Source organism: Schistocerca serialis, chromosome 7, assembly GCF_023864345.2.
Source record: "Schistocerca serialis cubense isolate TAMUIC-IGC-003099 chromosome 7, iqSchSeri2.2, whole genome shotgun sequence".
NCBI lineage: Eukaryota > Metazoa > Arthropoda > Insecta > Orthoptera > Acrididae > Schistocerca > Schistocerca serialis.
The window spans coordinates 142,013,531-142,036,349 of NC_064644.1; the positions used below are offsets into that span (position 1 = coordinate 142,013,531).

Below are 22,819 nucleotides of genomic sequence, written 5' to 3' on the forward strand. Positions count from 1 at the left end.
GCTTTATATTGGTTCAAAAATTTAACCCCTAATATCCCTTCAACAGTTAGAGATGACACAATCATGAACACTGTACTAAACCTCTTCGCCTGGCACACGAAGTCTACCTGCGCTTGTAACTTCACCTCAATTCCCTTTCCTGTAATTGCCCCTCTCACTGTTGTCCTTTGCAATGGCAACGTTGGCCATGGTTTTGTAAGACTACAACACTTGAACACATCTTCCCTCAAAACACTCATTACACTGCCTGTGTCGATGACACAAGGTACGATTATATTATTTATTTCTACGCTAATTATTGGGTGGACTTCACTCCCCACATCTCCTACCTCCTCTAACAGATTCTCCCTTAGTTTTCCGTAATCGATATACCTAATATTTACATCATTAATAGTCCTGGTTTGTACCCGTCTATCAAGTAGTCACCTTCTTGTCCCTCCGTCATTGTGACAATGATTGTCCTGTCGTGAACCCAATAATTGCCTATCCTCTCTTCGCCCATCATTTTCATTTTCCCTTCTTCTTTCATCTCTGTCCCATCTTCTATCTTCCCGGTTTGCTGGTCGATATCCCCATGAATTCTGCCCCCTATTTCCTCGCCATCTTCCATTTCCGTCATTCCTCTGATTCCATGCTCTCCTGTCATTCTGATAGTTTCTACCGTTCCTATCCTCAACTCTGACCTAAGAGTCATGTCGCCGTTCACAATGTTGCTCTCGTTACCCAGTTCCTGTAAGAAGTGCTGAAATGACGCAGAATCGTTCAAGCCTCTGCCTGCTATCACTATATCTCTGCGCAATCTCACTGGCAACTTCGTTATACAGATCCTAATGAGCTCCCCAGTTTCGTATGGCACATCCAAATACCTGTTTCGTCTCAGCATTTCCTGATAACACGACACTGGATCTCTTATACCACCTTCGTTACAATTTGGCATCATCAATATGCTTTGCTTAACCTGGTCCTGCTTACTTTTCGACCAGAATTCATTTAAAAATTTGTCACAAAACATCTTGTAGCTACTACAGTCTTTAATAACTTCCTGCATTTTCGCTCTAGCCTCGTCCCTCAAATGGTTACACACAAACTTCATTTTTAGGAGCGGTCCCCACGATGAAGGTAATGAATCTTGAAATTGAGACAGCCACAGGCATGGATGTTGGTAATTATCAGGATCCGGAAAACAAGTGTACGTTTGTACCGACACGAAGTGTCTCCTACATTCTTCTTCCGCATTTATGTTTTCCGACCTTGGGCTATACCCAGTTGGGTTTGCCACCTGTTTTATCCGACACAACCGTTCTTCTAACTCTCTGAGTTCGTCATCCTCTTTCTGCCTATTTTCGATTTTTGAATTTATCTCACTCTCCCTCCTCAGTCTACCTGGTGGTGTTTCACCTTCGCTTCTGCACGCTAATTGCAACTGTGCTAGTTCTTCCCTATGTTTCCTATTTGTTTCTAATTGTGCCTCTTTAAACTGTAATAGTGATTGTATCTCCTCCTGGTCGGCATAAACCTCTCGCTGCGTACTGTCAGAGCCTGTTTCGCCTCTTATACTGATCTTTTCTACATCTGCGCTAATAGTATTCATTCTGACCACTACCTCCGCAACTTCATCCCTGTGTTTATTTAGCGCCATTTCCTGCCGTGTGAATTGAGCTTCCACGCTGTCTAATGCCCCTTGTTTATCTGCAAGTAAGTCCTCCACTATCTCTTTGATTCTCTCATCCGGCCACACGCCCCTATGTTCTGTAATATCGCTTTCTATTGCACTTATTCGTGCCTCCAAATTATTGCCTTTTTCTTTCGCAGCATCACATTCTTGCTGCACCGCATCCAGATTCTTCTCCCCCTCATCTAACCGATTATTAACTGCGGACAGACGCTCATCGATAACTGTGTGTAGCTTCCTCATTGCCTCTTTATTTCCCTTATCAGTTGCCTCCAATCTTTCCTTATTTGCTTCCAATCTCTCCTTAGTCTCCCTATCCATTGCTTCCAATCTCTCCTTAGTCTCCCTATCTCTCTCCTTAGCCTCCCTATCTCTCTCCTTATTCTCCCTATCTCTCTCCTTATTATCTCTATTGATTGCTTCTAATCTTTCGTTAGTTGCTTCAAATCTTTCCTTAGTCTCCCTATTCATCGCTTTATTATCTCTACTCATCGCTTCTAATCTTTCGTTAGTCTCCCTACTCATCGCTTGTAAAAACTGCAGTATCACATCGTTATTTCCTACTTTCGACGCGCTCACCTCGTTCGCCTGAGAAACCGTAGCTTCGCTAAGGGTAGCTGCACTTTCACCGCACACCTGGCCTAGTCTCGGATCGCCCGCGTCGTCGGGAAAAGCCCGCGTTTGCGGACAAAGCCCGCCGCATAAAGGATCCCCTTGCAGCGGTCCACTGAACAATACAGCCTCTTCGGAGTGTCTGCCGTCCCCGCTCATTAACCCATGGTCAACAGCTACTTCCTGCTGCACTGCTACGTTCACGCCAGAATCGCTATTCTCCATTGTGGATACGTTTTTCGACTGCGACCTAGTTACTACGGACATTACGCAAAAAAAAAAATTATGAAACGATCTTCCAGCCTTGTGCGATATAGCAATTAATTCCATAAAATAAAATAAAAGATCCTCACCAATCCAGAAAGAATTTGCAAACAGAAAAAAATTTTACTTCTTAGCGCTATCACAATACATTCCATAAAAAAAAAAATCTTAACAGCAAACCCTAACAACAAAATATCCTAACAAAAACGATCCTGGCAAAGGAATCCTGGCAACAACAAAATTATCGTGGCAAAAAAACGGAATCCTGGCACAATATCCTGGAATAAAACAATCCTGGCAGGGTCGAAATTATGAGAGGCACCCACTTGCCTTTCTCATACTGTGGCATCAAGCAGTCAGGCCTGCAAGATGAGTGGTTTGCCAAGCGAGTGGATTCTTCCTTAATTTATCGAGCAACATGAATTCTCGTATCTTACTATTTAGTTACAAATTATCCTCCTGTATGAATAATACGCAACGGAAACACGCATCTGACTATCAGTGATTTATAGAACTCTGACTGTACACTACGCACTGGCAATACCACATTTACCTTTTGTCTTTGATTTAACGGCTTTTATATAAATTCGGGACATTATGATAACATACAATTTAATGAAAAAGGCCACCAATCTCTTTCTTTTTACTATTTGATTTATTCCTAAACACACAAATTCTACAACCTACAACAAAATCACATGAGAAATTCCGCCCAGTGGGCATGGCTTTACGTTAATGAATCTCTATACTATGGTCTCGTAATCTATTTACCGCAACAGTGCACTCCCTGGATCGGATGGTGGATCTTTTATTATACCTCACACTTCGCCTCTCACAATAATCCTCAAGAAACTTTCCTCCAGATCGAGCGATACAGAAGGAACAGGCATACCCACAAATCTTTCGAAACTACCTTGCTACTCCCATGCAAAACACACATACCCAAATTACAAGACATACACAACACATCAATATGAAATATTACACAAAGAACGGTTACAACTTCATCACTTTCCGCTTTCCCACTTCAATCAATATTTATCCCAGTTTCACACGACACTGCCCCACTTTGTAATTCTACTTTCCTACTGTGAACTCTGGAGATAAACGCACGTCTTCCTGTGCAATGCAAGCCAAGTGGCGTTGCTGGAAAAACGGCCGACTCACCTTGATTCTCTCTCAGAGTTTAAATTCAGCGTCACACGGAATGATATTTCTTAAATACTTCATGAACCATGGACCTTGCCGTTGGTGGGGAGGCTTGCGTGCCTCAGCGATACAGATAGCCGTACCGTAGGTGCAACCACAACAGAGGGGTATCTGTTGAGAGGCCAGACAAACGTGTGGTTCCTGAAGAGGGGCAGCAGCCTTTTCAGTAGTTGCAAGGGCAACAGTCTGGATGATTGACTGATCTGGCCTTGTAACAATAACCAAAACGGCCTTGCTGTGCTGGTACTGCGAACGGCTGAAAGCAAGGGGAAACTACAGCCGTAATTTTTCCCGAGGGCATGCAGCTTTACTGTATGATTACATGATGATGGCGTCCTCTTGGGTAAAATATTCCGGAGGTAAAATAGTCCCCCATTCGGATCTCCGGGCGGGGACTACTCAGGAGGATGTCGTTAGCAGGAGAAAGAAAACTGGCGTTCTACGGATCGGAGCGTGGAATGTCAGATCCCTTAATCGGGCAGGTAGGTTAGAAAATTTAAAAAGGGAAATGGATAGGTTGAAGTTAGATATAGTGGGAATTAGTGAAGTTCGGTGGCAGGAGGAACAAGACTTCTGGTCAGGTGACTACAGGGTTATAAACACAAAATCAAATAGGGGTAATGCAGGAGTAGGTTTAATAATGAATAGGAAAATAGGAATGCGGGTAAGCTACTACAAACAGCATAGTGAACGCATTATTGTGGCCAAGATAGATACGAAGCCCACGCCTACTACAGTAGTACAAGTTTATATGCCAACTAGCTCTGCAGATGACGAAGAAATTGAAGAAATGTATGATGAAATAAAAGAAATTATTCAGATTGTGAAGGGAGACGAAAATTTAATAGTCATGGGTGACTGGAATTCGAGTGTAGGAAAAGGGAAAGAAGGAAACATAGTAGGTGAATATGGATTGGGGGACAGAAATGAAAGAGAAAGCCGCCTGGTCGAATTTTGTACAGAGCACAACATAATCATAACTAACACTTGGTTTAAGAATCATGAAAGAAGGTTGTATACATGGAAGAACCCTGGAGATACTAAAAGGTATCAGATAGATTATATAATGGTAAGACAGAGATTTAGGAACCAGGTTTTAAATTGTAAGACATTTCCAGGGGCAGATGTGGACTCTGACCACAATCTATTGGTTATGACCTGTAGATTAAAACTGAAGAAACTGCAAAAAGGTGGAAATTTAAGGAGATGGGACCTGGATAAACTAAAAGACCCAGAGGTTGTACAGAGATTCAGGGAGAGCATAAGGGAACAATTGACAGGAATGGGGGAAATAAATACAGTAGAAGAAGAATGGGTAGCTTTGAGGGATGAAGTAGTGAAGGCAGCAGAGGATCAAGTAGGTAAAAAGACGAGGGCTAGTAGAAACCCTTGGGTAACAGAAGAAATATTGAATTTAATTGATGAAAGGAGAAAATATAAAAATGCAGTAAGTGAAACAGGCAAAAAGGAATACAAACGTCTCAAAAATGAGATCGACAGGAAGTGCAAAATGGCTAAGCAGGGATGGCTAGAGGACAAATGTAAGGATGTAGAGGCCTATCTCACTAGGGGTAAGATAGATACCGCCTACAGGAAAATTAAAGAGACCTTTGGAGATAAGAGAACGACTTGTATGAATATCAAGAGCTCAGATGGAAACTCAGTTCTAAGCAAAGAAGGGAAAGCAGAAAGGTGGAAGGAGTATATAGAGGGTCTATACAAGGGCGATGTACTTGAGGACAATATTATGGAAATGGAAGAGGATGTAGATGAAGATGAAATGGGAGATATGATACTGCGTGAAGAGTTTGACAGAGCACTGAAAGACCTGAGTCGAAACAAGGCCCCCGGAGTAGACAATATTCCATTGGAACTACTGACGGCCGTGGGAGAGCCAGTCCTGACAAAACTCTACCATCTGGTGAGCAAGATGTATGAAACAGGCGAAATACCCTCAGACTTCAAGAAGAACATAATAATTCCAATCCCAAAGAAAGCAGGTGTTGACAGATGTGAAAATTACCGAACTATCAGCTTAATAAGTCACAGCTGCAAAATACTAACACGAATTCTTTACAGACGAATGGAAAAACTAGTAGAAGCCAACCTCGGGGAAGATCAGTTTGGATTCCGTAGAAACACTGGAACACGTGAGGCAATACTGACCTTACGACTTACCTTAGTAGAACGATTGAGGAAAGGCAAACCTACGTTTCTAGCATTTGTAGACTTAGAGAAAGCTTTTGACAATGTTGACTGGAATACTCTCTTCCAAATTCTAAAGGTGGCAGGGGTAAAATACAGGGAGCGAAAGGCTATTTGCAATTTGTACAGAAACCAGATGGCAGTTATAAGAGTCGAGGGACATGAAAGGGAAGCAGTGGTTGGGAAGGGAGTAAGACAGGGTTGTAGCCTCTCCCCGATGTTGTTCAATCTGTATATTGAGCAAGCAGTAAAGGAAACAAAAGAAAAATTTGGAGTAGGTATTAAAATTCATGGAGAAGAAATAAAAACTTTGAGGTTCGCCGATGACATTGTAATTCTGTCAGAGACAGCAAAGGACTTGGAAGAGCAGTTGAATGGAATGGACAGTGTCTTGAAAGGAGGATATAAGATGAACATCAACAAAAGCAAAACAAGGATAATGGAATGTAGTCTAATTAAGTCAGGTGATGCTGAGGGAATTAGATTAGGAAATGAGGCACTTAAAGTAGTAAAGGAGTTTTGCTATTTGGGGAGCAAAATAACTGATGATGGTCGAAGTAGAGAGGATATAAAATGTAGGCTGGCAATGGCAAGGAAAGCGTTTTTGAAGAAGAGAAATTTGTTAACATCCAGTATTGATTTAAGTGTCAGGAAGTCATTTCTGAAAGTATTCGTATGGAGTGTAGCCATGTATGGAAGTGAAACATGGACGATAAATAGTTTGGACAAGAAGAGAATAGAAGCTTTCGAAATGTGGTGCTACAGAAGAATGCTGAAGATTAGATGGGTAGATCACATAACTAATGAGGAAGTATTGAATAGGATTGGGCAGAAGAGAAGTTTGTGGCACAACTTGACCAGAAGAAGGGATCGGTTGGTAGCACATGTTCTGAGGCATCAAGGGATCACCAATTTAGTATTGGAGGGCAGCGTGGAGGGTAAAAATCGTAGAGGGAGACCAAGAGATGAATACACTAAACAGATTCAGAAGGATGTAGGTTGCAGTAGGTACTGGGAGATGAAAAAGCTTGCACAGGATAGAGTAGCATGGAGAGCTGCATCAAACCAGTCTCAGGACTGAAGACCACAACAACAACAACTTCAACTTATGATACACAAGCTATTTCTTAAATATTTCAGCTTATTGTACACACGCTATTAATTCTTAAATATTTCAGCTTAAGCTCACGGAAGTATCTCAACTTATAACTACACGTGGGCTCTTTGTGACCGTTGGTTTACTACAATTCCCTTAAAATTACCTGCCTCACTTTGTAATTTTCCCCACAAAAGGTCCTGTGAAAGAGAAATTATTAATTCTAACTACTCTTAAATATTCCACATCCATACCATGCCTCCACTCTTTCATTACGGAGCACAACAAAAAAAAACAGGTCTTTACAGCAGAAGGTTCAGCGGCAGAGTACCTGAAACCTGGCCGTATTCCGATTCTCTCGCACCTCTCTCGAAGTGGGAGAAGCACCCTGCTACCTTATTGGTCAGCCACATTTCAGACGCTCAAAGCTCTGGTAACTTCCATCTCTTTGGTCTCACCAAAGGTAGCCAAAGGATCGACTCAAAGATGATCATATATTCCGATTCACTATCTGTGGTTAGCAGACGACCATACATTCATTCCTTTCACAGATCTCACCAAACTGGATGTAGGGATTTATTTTGAGGGAGTGCACATGTGATCAATTAAATAAATAAATTGTCATTCTTTCCCACACTGGTATCCGGCTTCGCTGTATTAATTTAAATTGAGTTACTTTTACAAAAAAAATGTGTTGTTCTGACAAGAATTTCGTACCTATTTTCAATGTTGGGCGGTACTGTACCCTTTCACTGTTATGGAGCGAAACACCATTCAGACTTGTTTTCGATGCATCTATGAAAAGTCTGCACTCCTGTGAAATATAAGTGAAGTTCAGCATTTTCATCAGGCCAGCAACGTCATTGCAAAATGTCAGTGCTTCGTCAGTTGAAAAATAAGAAATAAAGGCATGTTCTCTGTGCCTGAACACACTGATTTTAGTACTTTGGTGCAGCAGATTACACTCTTGTAATCTTGAACCAAGCAGCTGCACCTTTTGTTTACTTAGTCCTAGATCACGTACTAAATCATTTAAATCTGCCTGTGTTAACAAATGTGACGATGCCTCACTTGCGCAGTGATATAAAGAATCACCATCTGTGATTTCTTCAGTACTACTTAATTCACTGTCACTCGGAATTTGACCTCGAGTTCTTGAAGGTACTGGAAGGTTGTCGGAATGCTGCACTGGCATTCTCACTGAAGGCAGATCTGGGTAAACAATGTGCCTCTTTGACTTTTTGTTTGTGAAACCCTGAATTTTTGTTAGACACAAATAACAATCAGTAACATGGTCCTTAGGCTCCCTCCACACCATGGGAACAGCAAGCAACGCCACATTCTCTTTACCTTCCTATCACCGAATTAGTTAGCAGCAACATGTAGCACAACAGAAATGTGGTGCCCATGCTTTATCTTGGTCTCCTACCTCTACTCCAAAGTAATGTTTGTATGCTTTCTTTATGACTGGCAAAAGTGAACTTCCCACAGATGTAGCAGAAGTTGTCCGGCTTATATCGACCTCCACGACGACGTGGCATTTCTGCAAATTTAAAAATACCACTTTGGTAATACACCTGTATTAAATTAATAGAAGGGAACTAGAGGAACGCTGATGTGTAAAAACAAGCAGTCATTTTACCTTCAGCACCAGGCTCAATCAGTTTACACACAGGAACTAAAAAATTCAACCGTGCTCGGAAATATGGTAGACAGTTACATGTCAGCCAAAGCACCCACTCGTTAAGACTGACAGAAATTGCGGCTAACACCACTGTTGTAAACTCGATGCACATGCCCCTAGGAGGCGTGAAGCTTTACTGCCGACGCAGCGACCGGCTGTCGCCATTCGAGTCAATGAGATGTTTCAGGTGGTCTTAATGACATAGGTGTGGCGTGGGATAACCTAATGATATCTGATTCTTCCCACCTGCTGTTGCACAAAAAATTATCACGTTCTATCACTACTGGATGCGGCAACATACCCGTAATTCTCTATAACGTCTCTGTGTTTGCCATGAATTGTGAATATACATATATATGCATATTACATAAAAAGTATCCCTGACAACGATATTTTGTTTACATATTTGAATTTCCCACGGTAAAATGGTCTAGAAGCACATATTTTAATATCAGAAATAGAACCCATGTCGAACAGTGTAATCAACGTTAGAGAGAATTAACTCGGGACAGTGAAACACTGGCATCTAACAGAAAATGTTAAACCAATAAACGCTAAAAGTTAGTATGTGTGAAACTTCTTGGAGGATTAAAACTGTGTGCCTAACTGAGAATCTGACTCGGTACCTTTGCCTTTCGCGGACAAGCGCTCTGCCAACTGAGCTACCCAAACATCACTCAATACCTTTATTCAAAGCTCCTCCATCTGTGCAGTTAGTTACGGACGTGCATGGTCATCCATAAAAATGAAGTCAGGTCCGAATGCACCCCTGAAAAGACGCACATGAAGAAGGAGTTAGTTCTAAGTTCTGGGCGACTGATGACCTCAGAAGTTAAGTCGCATAGTGCTCAGAGCCATTTTTGAAGAAGGAATACAGCATCACACGAACACAACGGTGAATACACTGTGTTCGAAGATTTGGAGGTTATGTCTGCTCACACCATAGCACCTGGACCACCAAAACGATCACGTCCGACAATGCTGGACGGATCCTTGTATTGCCAGAGGTGAGAACGCGTAATGCACCTATGAACATGATCGTTTGGTGGTCCAGGCGTTGTGGTGTGGGGTGGTATAATGTTGCATGTGTGTACTGACCTCCAAATCCTTGAACACGGTATACTCACTGGTCAACGTTCCTGTCCGTTCCCCAGACTTAAAAACGATCTATCACAGTGGTTCCAAACCTTTCTTAGACCATACCCCTTAGTGCAATTAGACATTAGTTAGTACCTCCGCCGTCCCCCTTCCCCGCATTGTCACAAAATTAAGTACCCAACTAAACTAAACTAAACTGTAGAATGAATGACTTTTCTTGGAACACTCTTATTTTTAAAATGACGAAAGATGAATGACTTTAGTGTGTGTGTGTGCGTGCGTGCGTGTGTGTGTGTGTGTGTGTGTGTGTGTGTGTGTGTGTGTGTGTGTGTGTGTTTTAGAATGAATGGTGAAGCAATTTGTGGTGCATCGCAAGTGCTACCCACAACTCCTTCTCAGATAAGAAAGCTAACACTCCACAGCGAAACGCCCGGGTTGGGGATTTTCTCTGCCCGGGGAGTGGGTATTTGTGTTGCCCTTATCATTTAATCATCACCATTATTCGTGACAGTGGCTAGAATGGACTGTAAAAAAATTGGGACTTTGTAAGGGCGCTGGTGACCGCGCAACTGAGTGCCCCACAAACCAATCATCATCATCATCATCCCAGCGAGAGCAGACACGTGCTACAAAACATACTTCCCCTGCATTACTCCTCTCTATTGCGGCATTTGCTTGTCTTCCATACTGCAATCCCTTTTAAAAACAAACAAGTTCCGATGTGTGCACTATCCTTACTGTTTGTGAATCACTTGATTGTTGGACTCCTCCTGATCTGGCAGAAATTGGATGACTTCAGCCTGCTAATTCTTTGTGTCTAACTAGTCTAATAATAATAATAATAATAATAATAATAATATACAGGGTGATTCAAAAAGAATACCACAACTTTAAAAATGTGTATTTAATGAAAGAAACATAATATAACCTTATGTTATATATCATTACAAAGAGTATTTAAAAAGGTTTTTTTTTCACTCAAAAACAAGTTCAGAGATGTTCAATATGGCCCCCTCCAGACACACGAGCAATATCAACCCGATACTCCAACTCGTTCCACACTCGCTGTAGCATATCAGGCGTAACAGTTTGGATAGCTGCTGTTATTTCTCGTTTCAATGATGCCAACCCTGGTGCACCGTTTCCCCCTATATTGCACTTCAAATTCCCCTAAATAATTTGTCACACTGTCGGGTAAGCGAGCGGGGTGGGTGGGGCGGTAAAAGGGAGTCAACAATGAAATTGTAGAGTGGAGGGGCTGGGAGAGGTGGCCGAAACACCATATCCTTAACATACCCCCATAAGAAAAAATCGCAGGGGGTAAGATCAGGGCTTCTTGGAGGCCAGTGATGACGTGCTCTGTCACGGGCTGCCTGGCGGCCGATCCATCGCCTCGGGTAGTTGACGTTCAGGTAGTTACGGACAGATAAGTGCCAATGTGGTGGCGCTCCATCCTGCTGAAATATGAATTGTTGTGCTTCTTGTTCGAGCTGAGGGAACAGCCAATTCTCTAACATCTCCAGATACTGTAGTCCAGTTACAGTAGCACCTTCGAAGAAAAAGGGACCAAAAACTTTATTGGCTGAAATGGTGAACAAATGTACAACTAAATGAAACTTTATAGCTCCCTTAATTCGCCGACAGATAGTGCTTAGCTCTCCCTTTTGTCGTTGCAGAGTTTTAAATTCCTAAAGTTGTGGTATTCTTTTTGAATCACCCTGTATACTGCGTACAGACTTATGTAGTCACTGCTGTGTCGTGCCGTCAATTAATTCATTTATATCTTTCGAAGCGAGTAATGAAGCAATTTCTGGACGATTGCAGGTACTACCTACAACTTGGAAAAGACATTTTCTTGAGATTTTTAGCATTTGTTACGTATATGTCTGCTTTTATCATCAGCAATGTATGGGACAAACCACAACATCTGTGCGTAGTGGGTGGACTACGTGAGGAACCTCCACCGGATAATGCTACTAATTGAGAAAAAGCAACTATTAAAAACTTATGTAATCAGTATTATAGTCTTACAAAATTGTTATAGTAGTAATGATCTTTTGAAAATAATTTAGTTCCGTTACTGAAACAGAATCGAATCGTTTCGTTTTTACCCCTCTGAAAATTTCATTTTACCCCTCAGGGTGCAATTAACCCACGCTTGAAACCACTGATCTAGCACTTTTGGGTTGCGTTGGGAAGACTTAGTACATCCACATGCACCAACGATCACCCAACAGTTGACAGCCGCACTGGCGAAGGCATAGAAAGCCCAACTGCAAGAACTTCTTACTAACCTTGTGTCAGCGTGGGACCACATTGCAGAGTATGCAGTAGCGTCCGTGGTGGTCATACGGCCTATTACAAATCATATCCCGCCCTTTTTAAGGTACAGGGAACCATCATAAGTCGCGACGACTTCGGCGTAATTACTGTCTTTGAATAAAACTGTCAATTCTGTTCGTTTAATTGCGTATTTCTTTCAGCAATCTTCTGTACTCTATTCCATAGAGAAATGGTACGTGGCCGTGACCATCATGCGAAAGCTACTTTCGCCTTAAGTTTTGCCCATCAATAAATACAGGGTGAGGCAAGACGTAACATCCCTGTCGAAACGAGGTTTTCGGCAAATAATAGTATGCTAAGTGGTATGTACTTTGTTATGTGATTAAGAGTCTTAAATTTTGTATCAATCGAGGTATTGAAGCAAGTATGATTTTTTAAAAAAAATATAATCATATACTTTTTTAACGGCATCCTAAAGCATTGAAAAATTGTAGTGGTATAATACTTGTTAACATTGAGACTGGAACTCTTTGCAAAAGAATCCGAGAAATATTCTAAAACTGAAAGTCAAGTAGGCTAGAATCAGCTGTTGCGTTGTAAACATGCTCATGCCAGGCTGCTTTGTTTTATCAAGTCTTTCGACTGTTCACTGGTGTGCACTGCAGTGTTAGCAGGAACTGTGTCGTCTGTCGGTAGCTCATTTCTGCTTCAACATTCCTTGCAAGCAGACATGTGCGCCAAGGAGTAGAAGCTAGACATGTTTTTTTTTTCTTTTTTTTTACGGCAGATAGCGGCGCGAGATTTATTGCCAAGGAAAGTGGGATCAGCCGGAGCTGTCTCATTCGCATCCTACATCGATGTAAATCCCATCCTCATCATCTGTCACCACATCAGGCACTCGGAGGACGTGACTTAGAAAGTCATATAGAATTTTGTTGGTTTACTCTGTATCGCTTGGGAAACGACTCCACGTTTACTCTTTACCGACGAAGCCACGTTTACAAATCACGGTAATGTAAATTTACGTAACAAGCACTACTGGGCAGTTGAAAATCTACTGCCTTCGTCAGGTATAACAACAATGAGCGTGAAGCGTAAACCTATGATGCGACATCATAGGAAATGCCATTGAGGGATCTTACTTCACCCCAGGGACGTTACATGGAAATGGTTCAAAATGGTTTAAATGGCTCTGAGCACTATGCGACTCAACTGCTGAGATCATCAGTCGCCTAGAACTTATAACTAATTAAACCTAACTAACCTAAGGACATCACACACATCCATGCCCGAGGCAGGATTCGAACCTGCGACCGTAGCAAATACTACATGAAAAGTTTCCTGACGATTGGATACATTGGAATTCTGCAGTACAATGACCGGCCCTGATCTGACTTCTCTTGATTTCTTTCTATGCATTGCACCGAAATGCCATGAAGCCACAACTACTCCAGAGGGTACGCGCCGTCGAATCGTCGTAAATTTACACTGTACTTTCATATATTCATTTATCTCGCGAACGGCATTGCAAATATGCTCTGCAATCGATGATAAACTATTTAAACACACACTTACTCGTAAATAAAGTGTAAAGCTTTCATTTTGTGGGTGAATGTCGTCAGTCATTTTGAATAAATTGCTTAGTTTATTTAATGAGTGTTCCGTCTAACTAAAATTTCAAGTAGTGTTTATGAACACATTTGTCCGACAGCAGGTGGTTTACTTTAAGAAGCATTCAGGCGTCTGGCAAAGACAGGTCAGGTATTGTCTTTTTTTTTTTTTTTTTGTTTCAAATCTAAGGAAGTTAATAAAGCAGTTTCGTTCTTTCTTTGAATATCGCTGTTTATCATTCTGAAGCATGAATAACCGGTGTTTCTGTTTCGGCTTTGACAAATAAGAAGCAACCGGGAGGGTTTAAATGGAAAACTGCCTGACCAAACTGTAGCTGTTTCCACAAAAACCTAGAAACGTACACTTCTTTGAAATAGTTTTCCTAAGGTCCATCCGATGCGCCACAAGCTAGCATGTGCCGTAGTTCCATACCTTAACAAAAATCATAGCTGACCCTGTATCTACGACGTATACGAAATGAGGTTTAATTTTGGAAGCCTACGCCTATCACACTATGTGATCAAAAGTATCCGGACATCCCCAAAGATATATGTTTTTCATATTAGGTGCATTGTGCTGCCACCTACTGCCAAGGTACTTCACATTAGCGAACTCAGCAGTCATTTAACATCATGAGAGAGTAGAATGGGACGCTGCGCAGAACTCACGGACTTCGAACGTGGTCAGGTGATTGGGTGTCACTTGTATCGTACGCGAGATTTCCACACTCCTAAACATCCCGAGGTCCACTGTTTCCGATGTGATAGTGAAGTGGAAACGTGAAGGGACAAGTACATTGCAAAAACATACAGGTCGACCTCGTCTGTTGACTGACAGAGACCGCCTACAGTTGAAGAGGGTCGTAATGTGTAATAGGCTGACACCTACCCAGACCATCACACAGGAATTCCAAACTGTTTGGCGGTATGTGAGAAAACTTGGATTTCGTGGTCGAGCGGCTGCTCATAAGCCACACATCACGCAAGTAAATGCCAAACGATGGCTCGCTTGGTGTAAGGTGTGTAAGCATTGGACGATTGAACTATGGAAAAACGTTGTGTGGAGTAACGAATCACGATACACATTGTGGCTATCCGATGACAGGTGTGGGTACGGCGAACGCCCGGTGAACGTCATCTGCCAGCGTGTGTATTGCAAACAGTAAAATTCGGAGGCGGTGGTGTTATGGTGTGGTCGTGTTTTTCATGGAGGGGGCTTGCACCCCTTGTTGTTTTTGGTGGCACTAACACAGCACAGGCCTACATTGATGTTTTAAGCTCCTTCTTGCTTCCCACTGTTGAAGAGCAATTCAGGGATGGTGATTGCATCTTTCAACAAGATCGAGCACCTGTTTATAATGCACGGCCTGTGGCGGAGTGGTTGCACGACAATAACATCCCTGTAATGGACTGGTCTGCACAGAGTCCTGACCTGAACCCTATAGAACACCTTTGGGATGTTTTGGAACGCCGATGTCATTCCAGGCCTCACCGACCGACATCGATACCTCTCCTCAATGCAGCACTCCGTGAAGAATGGGCGGCCATTCCCCAAGAAACCTTCCAGCACCTGATTGAACGTATGCCTGTGAGAGTGGAAGCTGTCATCAAGGCTAAGGGCGGGCCAACACCATATTGAATTCCAGCATTACCGATGGACGGCGCCACGAATTTGTACATCATTTTCAGTCAGGTGTCCGGGTACTTTTGATCACACAGTGTAACTCGCATGAGAGTTCTGCTTTACGGTGTTTAAACCGCAGTACCTGGCTCTGGCCTCACTGCTTCCAATTTTTTAGGTTTCTCGGATCCTTTTGCGAAGAGTTTCAGTCTCACCATTAACAAGGAGTGTATCACTGAATTCGTCTTTTCAAGTGCTTCCAGATGCCGTTAAAAAAAAGTACATCATTCAGTATAAAAAATCATACTGGATTCAACATCTCGATTGTTACGAGAGTTGAGACACTTTATCACATATCAAACTGCATGCTCCTTAGTGTACTATCATTTGGTGAAAACCGCGTTTCGGTATCTGGATCCGTTCACGAAATAAAATGGGTGTTACGTATAAGTGACTCATATATAGTTTTGTGAGTGTGTGTGTGTGTGTGTGTGTGTGTGTGTGTGTGTGTGTGTGTGTGTGTGTTTGTTCTGGCGTTCTGTCGACACACTGCACAACGTGTAATGTTCAGACATGCCAACTTTCAAAAGTGAAAAATCAGGAGAATTTTAGCGCTGTACTATTGTGACATCCCTGTCAAAGTTGCAATAATTCAGTACCTGTACCTGGCACACCCATATTGTTTCGCAATTTCAGAATCGGGAAACATTTTGCGAAGCAAAGACCCAGCGTGGTCGGCACAGTTTATAGTCAAGTTATGCTCTACAATAAATGAGGTAAATAAAGCCTCGGCATTCGGCACAGAATCTACATTTTGGAGTTTACACGAGAAGTTAAGTTTATGGTCCCGTTCTACACAATGGACACTCTCCTTGTGTTTTTTAGTTTGTACATGTTTAAGAATGCCGCATTTCCCGCCATGAGCCACTGAAAAGTCACATCTACATACACTACAAAATGCCTAAGTTTGTCCCTTCCTCGATTCACTTTAACATGGAAAGTTTTCCTTATATACGTTTCTGAACAGTGCATCGTATTTCTTCGCCATCCTGCACAAAAAATAATCAACACCTCCATGATACGCAGCTAACAACTACTACAGAGTATACAAATCACGCAGCAGAACCGAGAACACAATGGTCTTACGTTCTAGACAACGGTCATGTAGCAATGATGCCAACCCTGGTGCACCGTTTCCCCCTATATTGCACTTCAAATTCCCCTAAATAATTTGTCACACTGTCGGGTAAGCGAGCGGGGTGGGTGGGGCGGTAAAAGGGAGTCAACAATGAAATTGTAGAGTGGAGGGGCGGGGCGGGGAGGGGATGGTAGTAACCCTAAATATTTTTCCCTCCTGTAACATACACTCCTGGAAATGGAAAAAAGAACACATTGACACCGGTGTGTCAGACCCACCATACTTGCTCCGGGCACTGCGAGAGGGCTGTACAAGTAATGATCACACGCACGGCACAGCGGACACACCAGGAACCGCGGTGTTGGCCGTCGAATGGCGCTAGCTGCGCAGCATTTGTGCACCGCCGCCGTCAGTGTCAGCCAGTTTGCCGTGGCATACGGAGCTCCATCGCAGTCTTTAACACTGGTAGCATGCCGCGACAGCGTGGACGTGAACCGTATGTGCAGTTGACGGACTTTGAGCGAGGGCGTATAGTGGGCATGCGGGAAGCCGGGTGGACGTACCGCCGAATTGCTCAACACGTGGGGCGTGAGGTCTCCACAGTACATCGATGTTGTCGCCAGTGGTCGGCGGAAGGTGCACGTGCCCGTCGACCTGGGACCGGACCGCAGCGACGCACGGATGCACGCCAAGACTGTAGGATCCTACGCAGTGCCGTAGGGGACCGCACCGCCACTTCCCAGCAAATTAGGGACACTTGCTCCTGGGGTATCGGCGAGGACCATTCGCAACCGTCTCCATGAAGCTGGGCTACGGTCCCGCACACCGTTAGGCCGTCTTCCGCTCACGCCCCAACATCGTGCAGCCCGCCTCCAGTCCAGTGGTGTCGCGACAGGCGTGAATGGAGGGACGAATGGAGACGTGTCGTCTTCAGCGATGAGAGTCGCTTCTGCCTTGGTGCCAATGATGGTCGTATGCGTGTTTGGCGCCGTGCAGGTGAGCGCCACAATCAGGACTGCATACGACCGAGGCACACAGGGCCAACACCCGGCATCATGGTGTGGGAAGCGATCTCCTACACTGGCCGTACACCACTGGTGATCGTCGAGGGGACACTGAATAGTGCACGGTACATCCAAACCGTCATCGAACCCATCGTTCTACCATTCCTAGACCGGCAAGGGAACTTGCTGTTCCAACAGGACAATGCACGTCCGCATGTATCCCGTGCCACCCAACGTGCTCTAGAAGGTGTAAGTCAACTACCCTGGCCAGCAAGATCTCCGGATCTGTCCCCCATTGAGCATGTTTGGGACTGGATGAAGCGTCGTCTCACGCGGTCTGCACGTCCAGCACGAACGCTGGTCCAACTGAGGCGCCAGGTGGAAATGGCATGGCAAGCCGTTCCACAGGACTACATCCAGCATCTCTACGATCGTCTCCATGGGAGAATAGCAGGCTGCATTGCTGCGAAAGATGGATATACACTGTACTAGTGCCGACATTGTGCATGCTCTGTTGCCTGTGTCTATGTGCCTGTGGTTCTGTCGGTGTGATCATGTGATGTATCTGACCCCAGGAATGTGTCAATAAAGTTTCCCCTTCCTGGGACAATGAATTCACGGTGTTCTTATTTCAATTTCCAGGAGTGTATATCCCTCTAATTTCCCCCAGGCAGCTTAATTCCCCCTAAATTTAGGAGGAAATCCCCCAACTTGGCAAAACTTCCTTGTAGAAAGAACAACGCAATCACTTCGTTTGGAACGACTATCGACTACTCGTTGTCCACAATAACTTGACGATTGCACTGATGCTACCAGAAGTGAAGGAAATTGGCACTGGCTGAAAGATATTCATTTGTCTCCGAACGCTGCCAACGATAAGTTCCTTACTTCCTTGTAGATACGAAGCGCGAGCTACGCCTACTGCCGCTCCCGACAGCCACCGCACGAATCTTCCAAGTTAACATAGACAAGTAGCAGCCATACATTGTCATCCACCAATATATCGAAGGGGCATGATTTTCAAATAGTAAGGAAAGTACTGAAACTGCTCTGAAAATCGGGAGATCGGTCTTCACGGTCGGGAGATCAGGAGGAATAAGGAAAAATATGGAGTCTCCTGCTTAAACCAGGAGAGTTGGCATGTCTGAATGTTTATCGTGGGCATGACCTATGGAACAGTAACTAAGTATCCGCTTAATTCCTAGTCCACAATGTTCTCCCAGCAATGTTTACAGCAGGAAGACACATCTCGGCTTACCGGCAGCTCTGTGTTCCCGTTGACAGGCGCACGGACGCACGCACACGGGGGAGAAGCCGCACCGCTGCCCGCAGTGCGGCAAGGCGTTCAGCCAACTGCGCAACTACAAGTACCACATGTCGGTGCACGCGGGCACACGCGAGTTCGCGGCCGCCTGCACCGAGTGCGGCAAGGTGTTCAACGACCGAGGCTACCTCAGCTCGCACATGAAGATCCACCGCAACCGCAAGGAGTACGCGTGTGCAGACTGCGGCCGGCGCTTCAACCAGCGCGTCGCCTACAATATGCACGTGCGCACGCACACGGGTGAGCGGCCGCACGCCTGCGCGCTCTGCGACAAGGCCTTCTCCCGCAAGATGCTGCTCAAGCAGCACATGCGCACGCACACCGGCGAGAAGCCATTCACCTGCGAGGTAATATCACTCTGCCAACTCTACAGTACAAGGCACGTTCATTAGTAACTGCAACACAATTTTTTTTCTGAAATCAGGTTGGTTTTATTCAGGTTTCCAATACACCGTATTATTCCCCATTCTTTTGGCTATAAAGCCTTATTTTTCAACACAATCTTCGCCTTCGCCGCTCACTGACAAGGGAACCTCCCCATCGCACCCCCCTCAGATTTAGCTATAAGTTGGCACAGTGGATAGGCCTTGAAAAACTGAACACACATCGATCGAGAAAACAGGAAGAAGTTGTGTGGAACTATGAAAAAAATAAGCAAAATATACAAACTGAGTAGTCCATGCGCAAGATAGGCAACATCAAGGATAATATGAGCTGAGGAGCACCCTAGTCCCGTGGTTAGCGTGAGCAACTGCGGAACGAGAGGTCCCTGGTTCAAGTTTTCCCTCGAGTGAAAAGTTTATTTTTTTTATTTTCAGACAATTATCAAAGTTCAAGCACTCACACATAATCAACTTCGCTCTCCAAAATTCCAGGACATGTTCAGATTTGCTTGGACATATGCAGGATTTGACGGTCTACAGACGGAAAAATGTAAAAACGTTAAAAAGATGTTTTGACAGAGCACAGAGAAAACTGTGCGACTGTGAAGCTGTTTCATTCATTTGTTGCAGTTTATGTGACAAACTCTTATGTTTTCATCACTTTTTTGGGAGTGATTACCACATCCACGAGAAAACCTAAATCGGGCAAGGTAGAAGAATCTTTTTACCCATTCGCCAAGTGTACAAGTTAGGTGGGTCGACAACATATTCCTGTCATGAGACGCACATGCCGTCACCAGTGCCGTATAGAATATATCAGACGTGTTTTCCTGTGGAGGAATCGGTTGACCTATGACCTTGCGATCAAATGTTTTCGGTTCCCATTGGAGAGGCACGTCCTTTCGTCTACTAATCGCACGGTTTTGCGGTGCGGTCGCAAAACACATACACTAAACTTATTACAGTGAACAGAGACGTCAATGAACGAACGACAAATCATAACTTTGCGAAAATAAAGAAAGTAAAATTTACACTCGAGGAAAGACTTGAACCAAGAACCTCTCGTTCTGCAGCTGCTCACGCTAACCACGGGACCACGGCACTCCTGAACGTGTATTGGCCTTGATGTTGCCCATCTTGCACATGGACTACTCAGTTTGTATATTTTGTTTATTTTTTTCATAATTCCACACAACTTTTTCCTGTTTTCTCGATTGATGTGTGTTCAGTTTTTCAAGGCCTATCCACTATACCAACTTATAACTAAATCTGAGGGGGGTGCGATGGGGAGGTTCCCTTGTGAGAAAGCCTGTGTGCCCTCATGGTACCACCCCACTGATCGACAGGGGAGCCAACGTCTTGCTGCATCAATAACTACCTATCATCCACGTACCACTTCCCGTGGAGTGCGTCCTCCATTGGGCCAAACAGATGTAACTCGGAAGGCCCGAAATCAGGACGGTAGGTTGCTTGAGAAAAAACAGACCAATGAAGCTTTGTAAGCTCCTCTCGAAGGCGCAGACTTCTGCGAGACCTTGTGTTGTCATGGAGAACGAGAGTTCGTTTGCCTCTTGGTGGCGACGAACACGCTCAGTTTCCTGAGGGTAGCACAGTACACTTCAGAGTTGATCATTGCACCATGAGAAAGGACATCAAACACAGCATCTCCTTCAGAGTCGCAGAAGACGGTCGCCATGACTTTACTGCCGGAATGTATGGCTTTGAACGTTTTCTTCAGAGGAGAGGTAGTGCGGCGCCACCCCATGGATTGCAGTTTCGTTTCCGGTTCGAATTGGGAAACCCTTGTTTCATCGCCTGAGATGATGTTCGACAAAAAATTTTCAACGATCAGCCTAGTAACGCAGAAGCAATTCCGCACAGATGGTCCTTCGTTGTTCTAGATGGTCTGCCGTTAGGCGGCGGGGAACCCAGTGGGCACAAACGTTTGAGTACCCCAGCTGGTGGACGAGTGTGTCATTACTGCCAACACAGACGTCCAGTTGAGCAGGGAGATGTTTAATCGTGATCCATCGATCCTCTCGAATGAGTGTGTCCGCACGTTCCAAAACTGCAGAAGTCTCAGCTGTGTTGGGGCCTTCCGGCACACGGGAAATCGGACAGGTTTGCGCGATCTCGTTGCTATGTCGAGAGACGCCTCGCCTAACGACTCACCGGTGCTTTTATTCACTGCCCGGTCTCCGCAGATTTTCTGCAAACAACTAAGAATATTTACAATGTACTGGTTTTCCGCCAAAAGAAAATCAATGACAGCTCTCTACTTGAAACGCACCACCGTTATAAACACCACTCTGAAGGCTATGTATAGCGTAGCTACCTATCGAAAATTCATGAAACAATAGTAGCTAAAGCGGCAACAAGTTCCGCATTATTTCAAACGAAACTGGCCGAGAAACATAATGTGTTTCATTACTTATTGAACGCTCCTCGTAGGATCATTTGCTTCTTTCACTACACTTTCAGACGAAATGAATGCCTCAGTTGCGGCGCCCACCCCACCACGTTAGATTGGGCAGTATAGGAGAGGGAGGGGTGGAAGGCATTTCCTAGCCCAACTCTTCCTGTGTTTGGACGCGAATGTGACGCGTGAACTAATATTTGTAATCATTTACCTAGAGTGCTTAAAATAGTCTTTTCCCCCAAAAGGGGGCAGGCTGGTTTCATACAACTCTGCATGCTGTTCTGTTCTGTGCAAGCCTCAACTATCTCAACTATGAATAAACGTCGCAACCTACATCCATTGGAACCTGCATACTCTGGTCATCCCTTGGTCTCCTTCTACAATCCCCCCCATACACACAAAAGCGCGCGCACACATTTCCCTCCACAAGTAAATTAACAGTTCCTTCAGGCCTCGCCTCTATTACTCTAGTTATGTTTTCTTTTTGCTCCATTTCGATACAGTCTCATTTATTAATCTAACCTCAGTATTTTTCTGTACCAATATACCTCAAAAGCTTCTCGTCTACTACTTTCAGTTCCCAGTCCCTAATCCACTTCCCTCAGTGTAACCTGATTTAAATCGACTCCAGGCCATTACTCTTGTTTTACTTTTTTTGATGGCTCTCTTATAACCTCCTTTCAAGGCACTATCAATTCCGTTCAACTGCTCTTCCATGTCCTTTGCTCTGTCTGACATAATTACAGTGGCATCGCAAACATCAAATATTTCAGTTCTTCTCCATCAATTCCGAACTCCTTTCCAAATTTCTTCCGGTTTCCTTTACTGATTGCTCAACGTACAGACTGAATAACATTGGGGATATGATACAGCCTTCTCACTCCCTTCTTAAGCACTGCTTCCTTTTCGTGTGCTTCCACACTCTATAACTGCAGTCTGGTTTTTGCACAAGTTGTGTATCATGTTTCGCTGTCCGTATTTCATACTTGCTACCTTCAAAATGTCAAAGACCGTATTCCAGCTTTCTCGAAATCTATATGTGCTGTGAAAATAAATTTTCCTTTCTTTAATTATCTTATAAGATAACCTGTGGGGTCAGTATTGCCTCGTGTGTTCTCGTACGTCTCCCAAACTCAATTTGATGCGGCCCGAGGTCGACTTTTACCAGTTTTTTCCATTCCACTATTTATAATTTGT

At 44.0% G+C, this 22,819-nt stretch overlaps 1 protein-coding gene across 3 annotated transcripts in view; it reads left to right on the forward strand.

The window, feature by feature from the left end:
* LOC126412420 (uncharacterized) overlaps positions 1-22,819 on the forward strand; it is a 379,666-nt gene that overhangs the window by 325,496 nt on the left and 31,351 nt on the right. Inside the window, exon 8 of one of the 3 annotated variants that reach the window (XM_050082009.1) lies at positions 18,781-19,167. The exons of 1 other annotated variant lie outside the window; for it this stretch is intronic. In XM_050082009.1, the coding sequence (XP_049937966.1) occupies positions 18,781-19,167 (387 nt within the window). The remainder of the gene's footprint in view (positions 1-18,780; positions 19,168-22,819) is intronic. One more of the 3 variants, XM_050082010.1, reaches the window with a different exon arrangement.